This window comes from Heptranchias perlo, chromosome 14 (assembly GCF_035084215.1).
Source record: "Heptranchias perlo isolate sHepPer1 chromosome 14, sHepPer1.hap1, whole genome shotgun sequence".
NCBI classification, from domain to species: domain Eukaryota; kingdom Metazoa; phylum Chordata; class Chondrichthyes; order Hexanchiformes; family Hexanchidae; genus Heptranchias; species Heptranchias perlo.
In genome coordinates this window covers 46,842,159-46,861,732 of record NC_090338.1, presented here as the reverse complement: position 1 = coordinate 46,861,732, position 19,574 = coordinate 46,842,159, and the positions used below count along the sequence as shown (strand labels likewise).

General features: G+C 43.1%; 1 protein-coding gene and 1 long non-coding RNA gene across 3 annotated transcripts in view; one reads left to right on the top strand and one right to left on the bottom strand.

Moving 5' to 3' along the window:
- Positions 1 to 12,295, top strand: part of LOC137332500 (uncharacterized) — a 117,296-nt gene extending 105,001 nt beyond the window's left edge. Inside the window, exon 4 of the long non-coding RNA XR_010965677.1 lies at positions 12,140 to 12,295. This is a non-coding gene — a long non-coding RNA (uncharacterized lncRNA). The remainder of the gene's footprint in view (positions 1 to 12,139) is intronic.
- Positions 1 to 19,574, bottom strand: part of ppargc1b (peroxisome proliferator-activated receptor gamma, coactivator 1 beta) — a 166,837-nt gene that overhangs the window by 27,709 nt on the left and 119,554 nt on the right. For both annotated transcript variants that reach the window (XM_067996396.1, XM_067996397.1), the window contains exons 2-3: positions 9,880 to 10,056; positions 526 to 717 (exon numbers count right to left, since the gene is read on the bottom strand). In XM_067996396.1, coding sequence (XP_067852497.1) covers positions 526 to 717; positions 9,880 to 10,056 — 369 coding nt within the window. The remainder of the gene's footprint in view (positions 1 to 525; positions 718 to 9,879; positions 10,057 to 19,574) is intronic.

The window sequence follows — 19,574 nt, the reverse complement described above, 5'->3', positions numbered from 1 at the left end:
TGACATGGTTGAGTTCTGTGGTTGCCTTCCAGTCAAATATGCCAGGCGCACTTGCAGTGAGTTTTGTCAGTCCTGGGCAAGGGGGCTAAAGAGACCACTTTTCCCCTTCAATGGAGGGGAGGGCAGGGGGTGGGGGTTGGGAGAGAACTGACCATCTTATTCCAAATTCACTTTGTGTTAGTTGTTTATGGCAAACCACTGATGGTAATTGGGAAGATAGCACAGGCTTATCAGCCGAAAGTTATTTAAGGAAAATGTTGCAATTGGTTGTAACGTTTTAAAATGAAAGGCATATATTTTCTATCTTATTCCATTCATGCATTTTTGATTTCAGCAATCTATTTTAATAATAGAAGTGATTAATGTTACATGCAATTTTACAAGAAACAAAAAAACTAGCTTATCTTGCTATTTTTAAACCTGAAAATTAAAAAAATTCAGACCTTATTTTGCCTACATTATACCCATGCAGAGGGTAGCCAGAGGCTCATCCAATTCCTTTTAAACAGTAGGAAGGATTCTTACTAGAGATGGTTCATCAGCCTTTGTGGTGGGAGGACTGCCATCGGGTGTTGATAAAGAAGCAGTTTCCAACGAATCAGTCACAACTCCATCTGTAAGTTCCTTGAACGCAGACAGGCTCACATCATCGACTTGGATGTCGTCCAGTGTCTCAGTGAGAGCAGCCAGCAAGGCCTCATTTTCTTCCTCAATGATCTACAAAATAAAAGTGAACATGTTAGATAACGGGATTAGACACATTTACATAGCCCTTAATTCTCCAACTATGACGAATGTGGATTTTTATCTTTAAACTAATCTCTTCAGTACAAGCCAAGCAACACAGATTGATGCATTTCTGCCACCTCACGCACCTCTAGGATTTGAATCTTGGAAGCCTGCAATTTTCTACCTCCCTCAAAGATTCTTAATCTGTTGCCTGGTGGGAGCAGTGCTAACTTTATATATTAATGCCGCTTGAAAATAACTGTAACAAGGACAAACGCTCAACAATAATTACACTGGTGGCTGCTGAGAGCACAAAAGGCTCCGAGAATTTGTGCGATCAACTGAAAGACCAAAATCCAGAAGCTTCTTGAGGTTAAAAGCATGCTCCAGCAAATAGTTTGTACTGTGCTTGAACTTCTGTATAGAAGGAACAAAGTTCGAGTGAATTATAATTTTTATGATAGATTTGCATAAATGGAAAAAACCGCATGAAGCTTCGTCTCTGTTGCTCTTTTTGCATCAATATTGAGTGTTGAGGTTCACCGGCAGCAGTTCTTATGTTTTTAAATCAAATGGGTATGGTTATGTTACTGGACTAGTAATCTAGAAGCCTGAACTAATAATCCAGAGAATGTGTGTTCATAGCAGATTGAGAATTTTAAGCTGGAAATAAAAGGCTGGTACCAGTAAAAGTAAACATGAAGCTGCCAAAATGTCATAAAAACCCAACTGGTTCAATGTCCTACATGGAAGGAAACCCTACCAGTCTGGCTTATGTGTGACTCCAGTGGTTGACTCTTAACTGCCTCCTGAAGTGGCCTAGCAAGCCACTCAGTTGTATCAAACTGCTACAAAGAAAAAAACTAATCAAACTGGACACAGCACTTCACTGCAATGTAGACATTAGAATGGAGGTGGGATGGCAGCGGGTGGGCTGAATGGGCACATGGGTAACCCGACCAATAAAATATGTCCGTTTTGCATGCAATCGCAAGTGAATTAGTGCCACTCAACGTGGCTTCCGGGTTTGCCGTCAGAAAGCTGCGCAGCGGGCGGAGCTCTATTTACAGGGGCATTGCTCCAAAGGCTTTTGCTGGAGCAAAGACCCAGAAACCACAATGGAGCAGCACAGGGCAAGGCTACTCCAAGGTTCAGTGACGCCTCACTGCAGCAGCTACCGGACCGGGTGAGGAGGAGGAGGGAGGTGTTTTACCCCACGGACGGGAGGAAGTGCTCTGCTTCTGCCACCAAGAAGGCCTGACTCGAGGTGGCAGACAAGGTCACCAGCAGCAGCAACATTTCCCGCACCTGGACCCAGTGCAGGAAGCGTTTCAATGACCTAACTAGGTCAGCAAAAGTGAGTACACTTACTGATTCTCCTGCATTCCGTGTTCCACATCACCGCATCCTTCCCTCCCAACTCATTCTGCACTGCCAAAACTACTCCATCACATCACACCCACTTAAGGCTCATCCTCAACTTACCGGCACTTCCTCATCTCCCCATTAGTCACCCCACCACTACCACTCACCCCAATCCTCATCCAATGTGATGGCTCTGTCTCACACTCACCCTCTGATGCACCTCTTTCATGGTCAGCCTCACCCAAAGAAATGCATTCATCAGTTGGCCACTTCACCATCACTCACTCACATCTCTGTTCTTTCTCCCCTTCTAGGAAAAGAGAGCGCAAAATGCACGCAAGAGGGCGAGGACTGGAGGGGGGCCACAACAAGTAGTGGTCCTCACAGATGCAGAGCAAGAGGCCCTAGAGCTGAGCTGCACCCTCGAGTGCCTGTGCATCGGGGACGGTGAAACTGGCATCCCACAAATGTCCGATGACACAACTTTAACATTCATCACACACAACATGAATTGATGTGAACAATTCTTGCCATGTTCAACACCTCAGTATGCTCATCGCAACATGACACATCTATGATGATGCTTAATATTGCCTTCTGTTCTCTTGCAGGCCCTTCAATGACATCAGCGAAGGCAGAGAGCGATTCCTCAGAGGACCTGCTGGCCTCTTAGGGTGCACTGTCACATCTTAGCGAGCCATCCACCAGCGCAAATACTCACACCTCGGTGGGTCCTAGTACTCCATCAGCCGGGTTGGCACCTGGTGAGTCACCACACACAAGTGTACACGAGCAGACACTGGTGGCAGGTGCAGCTGTGGAGAGTCCGCGTTGGTGGGCGCACTCCTCTCCAGGCTCTGCTCAGCTGGATGCAGATGCTGAACCCCGGGGGCCATCCTTTAAACGGAGAATGAATGGGGGACAGCAGCACATTTGTGAGGTACTGGAACACGCGCACTCTCCACAATAGCGAGAGGATGAAGGAGTCCAACTCCTGCATGAGTGGAATGGTGGCACAGGAACGGGAGGGAATCTCTTGAGATTGTGTTGCAGGGACATGAGCAACTGTCTGAGATAGTGTCGCACGTAACTGCTGAAATGTCTGAGATAGTGTCGCAGGTAATTGCGGGAATGTCTGCGATGGAGAGAAGGCTGGCCTCCATTAAGCTTCAAGCACGGCTCACAAATGAGTCCAATCAGGTCCTAACAACGGTCGTTCGGACTCAGGGTGAACAACATTCTGCTGCCTTAAACAGGCTGACAGATACTTTAGAAGTGGCCTTCCAATGCATCACACATGTCCACCACACTGTTGTCCAGCAGGGTGGTAGGAGTGAAGTGGGCCCGGCCCAGGAGAGGGATGATGGCGAAAGGGGACATGGAAGTGGGGACGCCACTCAAAGCGCTCCCACGTCTCACCCGTTGCCCGCTTCTCAACCAGTACCCGCAATACTGCCTCCTCTCCAGGTGGCCGCAGGTGCAGGTGGAGCAGTCTTTGGAGGGGCCCTCATGGGCTCCAAAACGCAGAGGGCATAGGCTGAAAGCATCTAAGCAGTCAGGGCATGAACGTGAGCAACTTGCAACTAGGTTGCATACACATAGAAGTAGCAGGAAGTGAAAGACTAAGGTTTTGTGATCACGAAGGGTATGCACAAGGGTGTTTGACATACGGTCATGTTTTTCATTTATATTTGTTTTTTGTTAAAGTCACATTAAATGTGTTGATTATCACCACTACTGCCACGTCCTCCCCATTCTTGGCTGGCTTTTGTGATAGGACCCTTTCATGAGGTTCACCATGAACGGCCACACTTGATGCCACCCATTGGGTCACTCCGCAGTGGGTGTATGTGTAATTGCAGGACTGTTTTGTGCAGGGAGGGGTGGTGAGGCTGGTGATGTTGCTCGTCCTCGGATGTCGCTCCTCCATTCTGATGGTGTCAGTTTGAGGGGGTCAAAAAAGTTGGTAAATATGTGTGAACAGAAGAATTGTGAGTGAAAAGAAAGAATTTTCAGTGAAAACACAAATATCTTCCAGCCAAAAGTTTGTCTGAAAGAACTGAGTGCCCTGTTGCAATAACTGACCTTTTATCCCTATCTGTCAAACAAGCATTTGAATGTCCAACTAGCTGCCAAGCTGAAACACGTCTGGTAGAACATGGAGTGTTTCCCACAGCACGGGAAACACGCTGAGGATGTTTAAAAATCCGACCCCTGCCTCATTGTGCACAAAATTAAGTACTTCAAGTACTTCAATTATCTAAACAACTCTTTTAACTGTCATCCCGCTGGCTTTAATTGCCTGTGGGACTTCTGCATTCATGAGGCGTGCGCGCACCCAGACACGTCAGTGGGGAACCTGAAAATCTGTGGGTTGGAGCCAGATTCTGAACCCGCTCGGGATTTCCCCAATTTTTGGAGCCCACTGCCCCCAAACTTGGATTCTAAAATCGAGCCCATTGAATCAGGACACAACAAAGGTACACTCAGCCTGGATGAGCCTGCAAAGTCATCATCACTAATATAGTTAGGATCTGGAATGCACTGCCGAGGAGGTGGTGGAGGCAGATTCAATCATGGCCTTCAAAAGGGAACTGGATAAGTACTTGAAAGGAAAAAATTTGCAGGGCTACGGGGAAAGGGCGGGGGAGTGGGACCAGCTGGATTGCTCTTGCATAGAGCCGGCGCGGACTCGATTGGCCGAATGGCCTCCTTCCATGCTGTAACCTTTCTATGATTCTATGATCTGGGGACTGGTGCCAAAGTTGAGAGAGTTGTCCCAAAGACTAGTCAATCAACAAGCTGATAATAGTTATACTCATAGAATCATACCTATCAGACAATGTACCAGACTCCTCCATCATCGTGCCTGGGTATGTCCTGTCCCAATGGTAGGACAAACCTACCAGAGGTGGGGGCACACTGCCATGCAAACTGGTGGGAGGGGGGAGAATGCCCCAGGAAGTCTTCAACATTGACTCTGGACCCCATGAATTCTCATGGTTTAAGGTCAAACATGGGCAAGGAAACCACCTGCATGTAGCAAGACCTGGACAACGTCCAGGCTTGGACTGATAAGCGGCAAGTAATATTCATACCACACAAGTGCCATGCTATTACCATCTCCAACAAGAGAGCCTAACCACCTCTCCATGACATTCAATGGCATTAATATCACTGAGTCCCCCTCCCCTTCAATATCCTGGGGGGTCACCATTGACCAGAAACTCAACTGGACCAGCCACGTAAATGCCGTGGCTACAAGAGCAGGTCAGAGACTGGATATTCTGTGGTGAGTCACTTCGACTCCCCAAAGCCTCTCCACCACCTTCAAGGTACAAGTCAGGAGTGTGATGCAATACTCTTCACTTGCCTGGATGGGTGCAGTTGCAACAATACTGAAGAAGCTCAACACCATCCAGAACAAAGTAGTCTGCCTGATCAGCATCCACTAGCATAAACCTCCACCACCAATGTACCGTGGCTGCATTATGTACTACCTACAGGAAGCACTGCAGCAACTTGTCAAGGCTTCTTCGGCAGCACCTCCCAAACCTGCGATCTCCACTGCCTAAAAGGATAAGGGCAGCAGGTGCATGGGAACCTCATCACCTCCAATTTCTCCTCTAAGTTGCACACCGTCCTGACTTGGACATATATTGGTATTCCTTTATCGTTGCTAAGTCAAAATTCTGGAACTCCCTACCTAACAGCATTGTGGAGCACCTACACCACACGGACTGTAGTGGCTTGAGTAGAAGACCCACCACAACCTTCTCAGCACATCTAGCGATGGACGATGAATGCTTACCTTGCCAATGATGCCCACATCCCAAGAATGAATTTTTAAAAACACTAAACAAGTGTTCAAAATCATAAACGGTTTTGATAGAGTAAATAAGGAGAAATTGTTTCCAATGGCAGAAGGGTCGGTAACCAGAGGACACCGATTTAAGGTGATTGGCAAAAGAAACAGAGACGACATGAGGAAACACTTTTTTACACAGAGAATTGTTACGATCTGAATGCACTGCCTGAAAGGGTGGTGGAAGCAGATTCAATAATAATTTTCAAAAGCGAATTGGATGAATGCTTAAAGGGATAGCTTTTTCAAAGAGCCGGCAGAGGAACGATGGGCTGAATGACCTTCTTCTGTGCTGTAACATACTATGAACTATTGTGGAGCTGTCCAATTATATGTAGAATTCTGACAGCTCAGCCACACCTCTGATACTTTAGAGACTGGCCTCTGCCATGGACTAAATCAACCCCATCAAAGCCTTGATGGCTTTGAGTTACACTGGGTTAACAATAAACGGGTGCCCTCCCTAGACTGCCAAACAGAACTACAATGTTTAATCACTGGTAAGATACAGGGTGCTCGGATATTTGTGACTAGTAGGGGCAAGATTCTTGAGAATTCCTAGCCTACTGCCAGCTTTTCTGATCAGCTCCATTATTAAGGTGCAAATCGGTTCAGTGGATTAAGAGATACTCTGTGAGTCGCGAATCTCCAGAACTTGCTGGATTTATGCTTCGCACAAACGGTCTCTCGCCCTGAGCCTCCCAATTATTTTTAAGAACTTGCTGGATTTGCACTTTAATTGCCCATTAAATTCGCCCCAGAAAGTTAGCGCTGGAACGTAACAGCGTAAGTACTTTTCTAACGATGTAGTAATTGTTAATACAATGCCACTCAACCTCTCCGGCCTAGAAAGGGAACAATTTAAACTATTCATTCTCATTCCTGTACGTAGTAAATTGTTGCTAGAGATTTTAAAAATGTCAAATTTAAAATTTATTTCTTTTTTGTACTTTTCCTTTGAGTCTTTTTTCTCTCTCAATCCAATCTTTCTTTCCCCCTCTTTATTTCTCTTTCTGTATCTGATTTGATTCTAATTCACCCTCCTTCTCCGTCGTTCCTCTGTTTCTTTCTCAATCCTTAAATCTCATTGGTTAAGGAGATAGACTGTTAGTTCCGTTGTTCATTAAGGTCCCAGATGCCCTGTTGCCCTCACTGCGCCGTTATCAGCTTGCACTTCCAGCAAGTTACAGTGCAAACAAATTTTGAGCTGAAGGGTGCAGGAAAAGGTCTAAGTAATGGTGTGCACCACGAGATGCCCCCTTCCAGCAAGATCTGGCCCAAAATGAGAAACTGAACGTTTTAACTAAAGAAAGCTTGGTATTCTTTATGAAGATGAATAGGATAAGCAACATTTTGGGTAAGCTTCCTGAACAGTGGTCTTTTCAACACTTAAATCAATAGACTATGGCGGGGGGGAGGGGGCGATAATCCTGCTCTTGCATAACGGTGTCAGAGCTACCACTATTTAGGTGCTTTGCACGCTGTGCAGGAATAAACTAGTCATGGCTTGTGATGTGAGGCCAGCTTATTTGAATATTATTCTGGTGCTCTTGCCTGTCCATAAAGTGCCAGCAGGATTTTCTAGTATGTAGAGGGAAGAGAGGCACCGGTGCAGTGGGGCAGAGGTGTCATCAGCAGCAGGGAGGCAATGGGCTAGGGTGGCACACGATGTGCCAGGAGGCAGGGGATTTCTTTTTCAAATGGAGTATCCCTTTCAGCTCCCATTCCAACTGGGTTGTATGTAGCTGGAATGCTGCTCAGGCACTCCAGCTGCATTGTGGGAAGGGCCCGTAACTTAAAAAATTTTCGGGGCAGTCTCCCAATGTCCTGTGCACTGGCTCGCTGCATTAGGATGCACTAGAAGCCTTGGTTACATTGCAGGCCACAGGTTTTGGTGACTGATAATACAGGGGGAGTGGGCAACCCAGGATTGTAATGAAGATTAATAAAATAAGTGTAGTCAAGCATGCTTTCCGTAATGACCCTGTGAGTGATGTAACATTAATAGTTAAATTCATTATATTTATATATATTAAATCACCTTGGCATGGTCACCAATTTCCTTTGTCTAGTACGTAGAGTTCACAGCCTAATAATTTCCCAGTGATCTCAGTTTACCCCTTCCCTTATTGAAAACATAGAAATGGCATATGATTAGCACAACAAAATGCTTTGGGCGCTAAATTGGGCCGTGTAGCGCCCGTAGTTTCGGCACTGCACGGCGTCTCTGACATCCAAGATGGCGTTTTGGATGCGCACGCATGTTTCCATCATGACGTGCGTCGGACGCCATTTTGGTATAGGAGTTTGCGCAGGTGCAGATAATGAACACTGGAATCATGTAATGTAGGGAGAAAATGGCTTCAATCAGTATGCAACACTGATTTAAAGTGGTAAGTCCCAAAGTGGTGTCTAACGCTCAACTCAACATAGTCTTAACCCCGACCATCTGAACGTGTCTTAGAGTGCCTGTAGGACCCCCCACATCGGCGCTATTTAAAGGGACCTTGCAGGATTTACAGGTTAGTGGCTGGATTATTGCTTCTGGCTGCCATGACATTTGTAACTGTTTTTGGAGGTCTCCTAGACTTGAATACTAGGACGCGGGGACATAGCCTAACATTTAGAGCCAGGATGTGCAGGAGTGAAGTTAGGAAGTGCTTCTACACGCAAAGGGTGGGAGCCGTTTGGAACGCTCTTCTGCAGACGGCAGGTTGACGCTAGCTTACTTGTGAAAGTTAAATCTGAGACTGATAGATTTCTGTGAACCAAGGGTATTAAGGGATATGGGGCTAAGGTGGGTAAATGGAGTTAGGTCACAGATCAGCCATGATCTCATTGAATGGAGGAACAGGCCACTTCCTGCCTCCTGATATGCGCCACCTTCTCCCGCAAGAAAGCGGGGCGTGTGTCTGGGTGTGTCTAGTGTGTGTAGCCTGTGAGTTGTGGGTGGGTGGCTTGAAACAGTGGTAATGTGTAAGGGTGAGAGGAAGCATCCGGTTGGAAGAGTTGAGTACTGATGGAAAGAGTGAGTTTATTGGTATGTGGGTGATGGGGGTGTAGTGCGTGGTGTAGTTGGTAGGAGACGCCACTTGACAGTTGACCTCACTCACCTTGACCACTCATGTCAAAGCATTGAACTTCTTCCTGCACTTCATCCATGTTCATGATGCTGTGTGCCTGGCATTGACTTCGTCCCCCGCTGCCTCCCACTGCCTTTTGGATATATGTCTGGAGGGCCTCTTGATTTCCCCCCCCCCACCACCAAACCGCGGATATAGGATGTCCCTCCTTCTGTCCACCTCTTGCACCAAGGTCTCTAGTACAACAGCAGAGAACCTTGGTGCATGCACTCTCGCAGGCCTGGTACTAACTCAGATCGGCAGATTGGTGAGGTCTGGCGTGCAGATTGGAGGATGTGGGATTTAGTAGTGCGCAACCTTTATTCAATGTTTTAACATAACTCATCAGTGTGTAAACATAGGGATGGGACCTGCATCTGTGTTTTATGTGTGCGATGTCTGCTCAGACTCCATGCAGACAGTAGACTGTTATTTTCAGCAAATAACAGGTACCAGCTACCTTTAAGAGATTTCAAAGAACCATCTTCCCTTTAAGAGATTGGGCTCCCCCTGGTGGTGGAAAGTGAGAATTGCACTGATTCCACGTGCAAGGCCTGGAATGGAACGCTGATTGGAAGGTGAGTCCTCTGGCCAGCCGAAACTTGCGACCTGCCTGCGCTGGAGTCATTGGGTGTGGGGTAATAGCGCATCATGCTACCAGCGCCCAAAAACGGTCCTCCTCCAATTTTTTCCCCCCTTTGGCTCCAATAGGACTACAAGGGTTAATTTTCTACTAAGTTTAAACTTTTTTTTTTAACACTTTCAGAATGAAACACGAGAACTGAAATGCATACTTACTTCAAAAAGCTCAGAATCATCTGTGCTATACTGACTGGAACTTATTTCTGATTGGTCATTGTCCCACCGAAGTTCACTAAGGCAGCTAACTGAATCAAGGTCATTCACATCCAGCTGGGAAAGGTCAATTTCTGGGAAGTCTGAATATAGACGGTCTTCACCAGCCACTGAACCATACTGCAAAGGAAGGAGTATAATTAGAGTTAGTCTGCTGTAAACCTCAGTCACAGAAAGAGGGAATAATCTAGAAAAAAATGACCTTTTAATGTTGTACTAATACAACATGGCTTGATACAGTAATGGCTTTTTGCTGATCACTGTGACAGTGCAAATTTGATGGAAACGTGAAAGTATGAAGCAACAATTTTTTCCATTTACTTTATTCTTGTCATATTAGATATAGTTAATGTTTCAAAAATTCTGCATAGTAAAGCATTGTGTAGAATTACTACCACAGTCTGACTTTAATAAGATTGGGTACATTAAATGAATCCAGGACTAAAACAGGCATTTAAATGCCTTTTGTTGATACGAATTTATTTCTTGCAAGCATAGGTTAAGAATATCCCAGCAGTCAGAACAATTTTATGATGATCATTTTCCACTATTGTAGGTAATAGCTCTTTGCTTGCAAGCGTATAATCCAAGCCATTAGAAAAATATAAAAACAGGTTTTTTTTGCAACTTCTCTTTCCTGGCCAACATCCATCCCTCAGCAACACCACCAAAACAGATTAACTGGTTATTTATCTCATTTGCTGTTTGTGTGACCTTGCTGTTCACAAATTGGCTGCTGCATTTGCCCACAAAAGAATACAGATGATATTTAAGAGTAAATCATTCGCTGCGAAGTGCTTTAGGACATCCTGAGAACATGAAAGATGCTTTCTAAATACAATTTCTTTCTTTTACATAGTTATCCAGGAATGCATTTAATGATGAACATACATTTTACCTCTGGAAATATCCACAATTCCATATTGAGGCCCTTCAAAATCTTTTTTTGAGGTCAAAGAGTGTGTATATTCTTTCTAATACAGATGACAGGCGAAAGGTACATGATAATTCTGAACTTTCCTGGTTCGGTCAATGTCAATTTCATACTATACAGGTATGGAACAGACCAAAGTAGTGTTACAGTGACTACAAAAAGCACCAGAAAAGTATAATATGGGTATGTTTGTCATCAAGAGGCTGAAACTGGAACTTGCTGCACCGATTTTCCGGGCAGTAAACGGATGCAAGAAGATCCAATCTGGGGGGCCAGCCTCCCGTGCCCAAACAGCATCGGAAAAATGTTCAACGCCATACTGGTTCGGGCCTGGCAGCTGCTTAGGACACGCTTTACGCCACATGAATATGTTAATATGTTGGGACCCAGAATCTGGAAATTGACTGGCCCTGAAGGCAGGGACCGCAGGAGACCACCACCAAAAAGGTAAGTGTTTATAAAAATACTTACCTTAATGTGGAGCCAGGAGGAGCAGGACCGCTCCATGTTAAGACTTTGGGCCGCTCCGGCCACCGCTTGCCCTCACCCAATTGCTTCCCCTGCCCACCCCACTGGACTCACCTTAGGTCCTTGGCCGGTGTCCCAACCAGCCCATCTTGCTATCCCCCCTCCACCCCACCAGCCCCTGTGATCTGCCTCTGGGACCGCAACTAGCACTCACAGCTCGGCTGTACTATACTAATGAGGCCGGCGGACCAATTTGCCGTGGGCCTGCTGTCGACCTGATTGGGTGCATGCAGCATGTGCTGCAGTCGAATCATGCGCCAATTCAGCCACGATCAATTTCTAGGCCCAAGTACCTATTCAATTTGGCAACAGTCTGACTTCCCTAACAGTATTACAATTATACACATACCATTCAGCTGGCCAGTTAGAATCTGCACACTTTCAGGGCATGAAGGACAAGAGGATTTTATAATGACTTAAAAACCCAAATAAAATTAATTCGTGTTATTACCTCACGAGTTCTGGAAGCCTTTCTTGCGAATGAAATAACAGCAGAAATGCAGGATGCAGTACTGCGGTGTTTAATTTATTCTATGAAGCTTGATAACCAGAACATTGAACTCGGGTTTGAGGCAATCTTACAATGCAGTGCTATCAGTGCAAATGTTAATTGATAATTTATTGTGGTAAATTACAATTTTTATTCTGCCACAGTGATCACTATGTTAATGAATAAGTTATTTTGTTAGCTTTAGAAATATTTACCTGCACTGATTCTCCATTTGTTTGTTGTTTTAACAGATAAAGACACAATTATAATAAAGTAGACGAACTCCCTTCACACAAAGTGCAACAGGCAATCTCTGAATGATAAAATACCTCCATAAAAAGGAAGGCCATATGTCACACTGTGCTGTTTTGAATAAGCCATTACCCACAAGGTCTCCTTTGTAGTGGCAACACAGATCATAAAGCCACAAGGAAAGATTCTAGTCACACCAGCTTGTGGGATCTGTGTGTTTAGTGACTTTTTTAAAAACAAAATAAATAAATAAACAAACCCTGGTCTAATCGATGTAATTTAATTTTGCTTGCCTACATCAGTTCTTCCAATCAGTCTTTTGAAGGTCTTGTAGAGTATGTGGATCAAAGGTAATCAATTTTAAACGGTTGCTGAAAGTCAAATTTTGGTAGCATTGAGGAGGAACAATCAATCCGAGTGAGTTTCCTTCCAGTCCCTGGCAGCAATCTTGATGCCACGCTGCAGTCTTACAGTAGATGCTGTTGACAGGTAAATGCACTTAAATCCCCATCTGTTTCCTGATACTGAATCCCCCTTTTAATGACAGCACTTTCCTTCACTGTATCACAAGGTGACTGCTATCTGCTGCAGCAAAAGTCCAAGTGTGTTTTTTTTGTATTACAATAGTCGCTCCCTGGGGATTCAGCTGGAAATCTGAAATATATTTTTATTTATCTGTTTATGTTTTCAACCCACTCCTTGCGGACTATTATTTTATTCAGTGTCGTAAGCCCATTTTTATTTTTGTAGCCTTGCTTTGAATAATTTCTTCTCAATTTAATTTTCTTCTGTCTCAAATATAACTGTCCTGTTGCTATTTCTGATTCTCATTGATGACACCACCATCAACTTTTCAAAAGTTTTAGATAAATTAAAAAGTGAACATATTCAAAACTGAAAGCTGAAATTAAAAGCAGTGCCCTCTTAAAGAAACTGAATGGTGACTTGCTTCCAAGGAAATGATGCTACACTGCCCCGTTCTCCATGGTAAAACTACAAATCCTGAGCCAGTAGCAAGTTTTCTGCTGGTTATTTTTTCTTAAAACTATAGATTAAAATCAAGCTCACAAATTCGAAGCTAAGCAGGAATTGATGAAAATAAAAATTAAAGCTACTATTGACAATGCAGGATCGTGAACATCTAGGAAAGTACAGAAATATTCAGCACTATAAAGAGTTTTGAGAATATCGTTGCTCCTGTTACGCTCTGAATAATTCAGGTCTTTTGTTTTTGAGTCCAGTGTTACTATGACCAATTCTGGCAGGATTTCTGCTTCCTTTAATTCTGCTTCAAGTTCCCATTTATTGATACTACAAAGCAGACCCTTCTTCTCATCTTATTTGAATTTTCTGGCTTTACTATGTAGTAAAACCCAACATCCCTGTAAAACAGTCAGGCAATGTTCCAGTAACAGCCTTTCTTTGGTAAAAGAGACCACTGCCATCTGCTAGAGCTTAAAATTACCAGAACTCAACCCTCAGCTGATGGTTGGAAGTTTCTGGCTGAATGCAGGATGACTCTAGCTGAATATCTAGGGGAATCAAGTGATATGAGGATCGGGAGGGAAAGTGGTGTTGAGGTCGAAGATCAGCCATAATCTTATTGAATGGTGGAGCAGGCTCGAGGGGCCGATTGGCCTACTCCTGCTCCTATTTCTTATGTTCTTATGAACATACACCTGTCACTATAACATTCTTTGTCTGGCCATGATGTGCCACAGTCTTCTGAAAAAAGAAAAGAAAGACTTGTATTTATATAGCACCTTTCACAACCTCAGGACATCCCAAGGCGCTTTGCAGCCAATGCGGTACTTTTGAAATTTAGTCACTGTTGTAATGTAGGAATTGCGGCAGCCAATCTGCGCACAGCAAGGTCCCACAAACAGCAATGTGAAAATGACCAAATAATCTATTTTTTTTTAAAGTGATGTTGGTTGAGGGATAAATATTGGCCAGGATAACTCCCCTGCTCTTCTTTGAAATAGTGCAATGTTTTCTTTTACGTCACCTGAGAGGGCAGACGGGGCCTCGGTTTAATGTCTCATCTGAAAGACGGTACCTCCGACAGTGCAGCACTCCCTCAGTACTACACTGGAGTGTCAGCCTAGATTTTTTTTGTGCTCAAGTCTCTGTAGTGGGACTATGAACCCACAATCTTCTGACTCAGAGGCGACAGTGCCACCAACTGAGCCACAGCTGACACTTAAATTACTATCAAATTCTGACTGGTTCAAAGCAAAATATATTATGGATGTCTGTATTGATATTTTTGTGCTGCTGCAGATTAGTGTGACTCTCCTAACATTTCAATTAATGAATAGCACAACACACCAAGCTATTTTCAGCATGCATTCTAGTAAATACCCCTATAACAGCACTGATCCAGTTCCTGTGCATCAATCAAAACTTCCCCAGTGTTATGAACACAGCATTTCTCTTTCAAAGCCATAATTAACGATTGACAAAATACAGTCCTGAATACAGTTACTGATGGACACCAAACTTAGATGAAGAAATGTGTTTGAGTGATTTAGACCTCTGTGAATATTAAACTTGTAGATCTTTGGATGTGCATTCAGATGACATCACAAGCGTGCTGGACTATTTAGATATTTGTACGGTAATTTTAGAGCCCTGTGTTTTATTTCTGAAAAAAAATTCCTGGTAATTTTTGAGGATTATTCTGGACCTTTCAAAAGTGAGTACTCAGGTATTTTAGATTGTCTAGACATAACTTCTGAATGACTCAAGTCAGTGAATCCAGCCTCAGTGTTACTTCAATGTATTGCCAAATGAATCAGCCTAGTTCTGTGTAAACATGTCCTCACCGCAGATCTGAGTTGGTCTGGGCATTCCAAAAAGATTCCATTGATTAAATTAAATAATGGATGGTGAAATTGTTTACTAAGAATTCTTCAGTTTTCTACTGCTAACTAAGGAGTCTCAGTATTGATTAACTGTTTACTAAGGGACTTTAAAGTCTTATGTGGCTAATAATTCAAATCAGTTACCACCAAACAAGCTGTTTTCTACCGACATAGATGGAAGGCTTATGATCTATTCAGGTTTTTGTTGGGCGTCTTTGCAAAAACTATGAGCCAATTACTGGAAATCAAGTTGTTAAGAACCAGAATCATGACTTTGGGGAACTGATTTTACTCAATCTGAGTCAGCTAAACTTGCTAATGCAAAAAAAAATCAACTTGTTAGCTGCATTTCAAAACATTCTGGTTGTTGTGCAATGTGCAGGCCCATCCAGGATTAATTGCAGATATGGGTAGTAGAACTTCTCTATCCTCTGTGGTTCACTAGTTAGGTATACAGCTAAACTATTCCCTCAACTAAGGAAACACTTATTCGTAGAACACATCCACAACCAAACAAAGCAGCTCACCATACATAAAAGACAAATGCATCAGCAAAGCACATTGAAGAAAGAATGAATTTATATTTATACAGCACCATTCACGGCCTCAGAATGTCACAAAGCGCTTTACAACTAATGAAGTACTTTTGAAGTGTAGTCACTTTTGTAATTTAGGAAGCATATATTGCCAGCACTGCACAACTGAATAACATTAATTTGCTTTTAGTATGTCTTGCAGTCTTTCATTGTGCAGAAAATAAAGCAGCAGTTCTCTAAAAAAAAAACTGGCTGACTCCTAGCATGTGGGTACCGAGAATGTACTTGTGATACAAAAGTTGAAAGCAGTGGTGAAGTTCTCTACCACTGACCTCTAGATGTTTACAGCAGATTGTGTCTGCACCAACTCTTTGCTAGAGCAATCCAAAGCTAATCACACTGTCGCACGCTCTCCCCATAGCCCTGCATCTGTTTCAGATATTTATCCAATTTTCTCTTAAGAGATGCAATGGTCTCTGCCTCAACTACTCGTTATGGCAAAGCATTCCATGCTCCAACAACCTCTGCATAAATAAATTACTCCTAAACTCTCTTCTAACTCTCTTATTGACTATTTTAAATTGATGACCCTCATTAATGACTTCTCAACCAGAAGAAATAGTCTTTCCCTATTCACTCTATTAAAACAGTCCATGATCTTTAAAAAGTCTCTATTAAATGTCTTGGCTTCCTCTGGTCCAATAAAAATAGACCTAGTAGCTCAAGTTTCTATACATAACTATAGTTTCCCATCCACGGCATCATCCTGGGAAATCTAAGCTGTATGTCCTCGAGGGCTTTAATACCCCTTCTATAATGGGCTGTCCAAAACTGCACCCAGTATTCTAATAGTTTCCTATCATAGTACGTGCAGCACAGGAGGAGGCCATTCAGCCCATCGTACCTGTGCCAGCTCTTTGAAAGAACTATCCAATTAGCCCCATTCCCCTGCTCTTTCCCCATAGCCCTGTAAATGCATTTCCTTCAGGTATTTATCTAACCAACATTTCATACAAATTTTATCATTACCTCATGACTCTTGTATTCTATGACCTTACTTATAAAATCCAAAATGTGGCTGGTATTTTTAAAACCTTCAGCATCTTTCCATTGAGTGTATAGGCCCCTTCCCTATTCCTCCTCCAAAAATGTAATATCCCACATTAAATTGCACCTGCCACCTGTTTGCCCATTCCACTTGCCTGCCTGTACCTTCCTGAAGTATTTTGCAGTCCGCCTCACTGATTGTCAACTCTCCTACTCACTGGTAGCACATTGGAAATAGTTAATTGTCCCTGGAAGTCTTAATGGAGAAGTTGGCACATCTCAGTCACAGCATCCTTGTGAGCCTAAGCCTTCTCATGAACTGCCCTCCCCCATGCCCAAGTTGTGAATCAATTACAGTATTATTGTGCTATGTCTGCCATGGTTCAGTAGGTAGCACTCTCGCCTCTGAGTCAGAAGGTTGTGGGTTCAAGTCCCACTTCAGAGACTTGAGCACATAATCTAGGCTGACACTCCAGTGCAGTACTGAGTGAGTGCTGCACTGTTAGAGGTGCCGTCTTTCGGATGAGATGTTAAATCGAGGCCCCATCTGCCCTCTCAGGTGGACGTAAAAGATCCCATGGCACTATTTCAAAGAACAGTAGGGGAGTTCTCCCTTGGGACCTGGCCCATATTTATCCCTCAACCAACATTACTAAAATAAATTATTTGGTCATTATCACATTGCTGTTTGTAGGACCTTGATGTTCGCAAATTGGCTGCCGCGATTCCTACATTACAACAGTGACTACAATTCAAAAAGTACTTCATTAGTTGTAAAGCACTTTGCGTTGTTCTGAGGTCACGAAAAGCGTTATATAAATGCAAGTCTTTCTTTTTACCCACTGCCTGGGCTAGTACCTGCAGTGAATTGTATGCCTTCTGAATTCCCAGTCGACCCTCTCCTCCTCTTGTGTCAGTTGTGGCTCAGTGGTAGCACTCTCATCTGAGTCAGAAGGTTGTGGGTTCAAGTTTCACTCCAGGGACATGAGCACAACATCAAGGTTGACGCTCCAGTGGTGTACAGAGGGAGTGCTGCACTGTCGGAGGTGTCGTCTTTTGTATGAGATGTTAAACTAAGGCCCCATCTGCCCTCTCAGGTGGATGAGAAAGATCCCATGGCATTATTTTGAAGAAGAGCTGGGAAGTTCTCCCCAGTGTCCTGGCCAATATTTACCCCTCAACCAACATCACTAAAACAGATTATCTGCTCATTATCTCATTGCTGTTTGTGGGACTTTGCTGTGTGCAAATTGGCTGCCACATTTCCTACATTATAACAGTGACTACACTTCAAAAAGTACTTAATTGGCTGTAAAGCGCTTTGGGACATCCTGAGGTAGTCTTTCTTTTCTTCCTTCTCACTGCAGTATATTTGCCAATGGCTGCTACACCAATGCTCTTGGACAGAAAACGCTCTGCTAATACTTAAAATCCTCCCCATCATTAAGGTCACCTACTCCAGGTCTGATCTGAGGTAAAATACTTTTCAATATGATTCTGCTGTTCAGAATTAACAAGACCGTAACAAGCAAAAATCAGACTTTTTTCTCACTAGCCTTTTTACTTCTGTTTTACTGTGCTATTAATGCACAAATTGGCGCTAAAATGGACTAATCATCCATTGGTGCTCTCTCCTGATATTATACAACTCTTTACTTACATGTATTCATTCAACAAAATTGGCAAAAGGAGAAATGTCAGGTCCTCTGTAACTGGATGCCAGCCTGAATACGAGTGAATTTACCTCCAATACAAGCATCTAACCTCCATTCAATATTCTAAAAGGGTCATTTTAAGTGTTTTTTTTAATTTCAGCTAGTGCTAAGAATAACATTTCTCTCCACAGTTGTTTTAGGGTTTTTCTCACTGTGATAAGTATTCCATTAAATTGAACACTGAATACTTTGCCTTGGCAGTTTTGTTTCACATAATTGATTGGCCCTTCTGTATTACAATTCATTTATTTTAATTAAAGTAGAGGGACCTATTTTGCACCACAGCCTAGAATGTAAAGCCAACCAGATAGTATTTCAACACACATGCAGTGTCCTTATCTAATAACATTTTGACATTTATATATTAGAACAGTTTAGTAGATAGTTAATTAAACTTAAATGATCCAATTGGCTGACCAGCAAATAATTCCCAATGGAGTTCCATGTTCTTGGAGTGTTATTTATTTATACTCCGCTTTTATTATTAGAAGACAACATACATGCCTCTGGAGGCAAAGAACATCATCTCACAAGCATCATTACTTGCTCCCGGGCAAAGTGCTACAGCATCAAATGTAAATTTCCATTGCTGAAGGCACTGGATGTGGCAGTTGTCGTTTTATTCTGGTCACAGAAGAATTGAGCCCTGACACAGCCAAATTGAGCCAGCAATGTAATTTTCACATTTCTGGTCTGTACAGTCCTCCCTTCCCGATCAGTATGCATCACTGTTTCAATACTGCCATTGATTGCCAAATTCACCACTTAACGTAAACAGGGCAAATTTAGAATATCGACAGTCTCACCATATTGGTTCCATAATATAAATGGGGCACTAAATATTAAATCACTGTAAGCAGTATTGTGTGTATTCTGTGTATTCTTAATTTAGTTACACACCATGGAAATCTGAACTAGTAAAAATACAGATTTGAAAGGTGCACATTTTATATTGGACAGATACAATCAGCTCTGCTGATTTACGGAGTCAAATCGTTTGTGGAATATATTAAAAAATCCAAGGTGGAAATGAGAATTTTTTTTAAACGCAGCGAGTTGTTATGATCTGGAATGTACTACCTGAAAAGGTGGTGAAAGCAGATTCAATAATAACTTTCAAAAGGGAATTAAGATATATACTTGAAAAGGAGAAATTTGCAGGGCTATAGGCAAGGAGAAATTGGATAGCTCTTTCAAAGAGCCAGCACAAGCACAGTGGGCTGAAAGTCCTCCATCCATGCTGTATGATTCTATATTCCACATACCAAC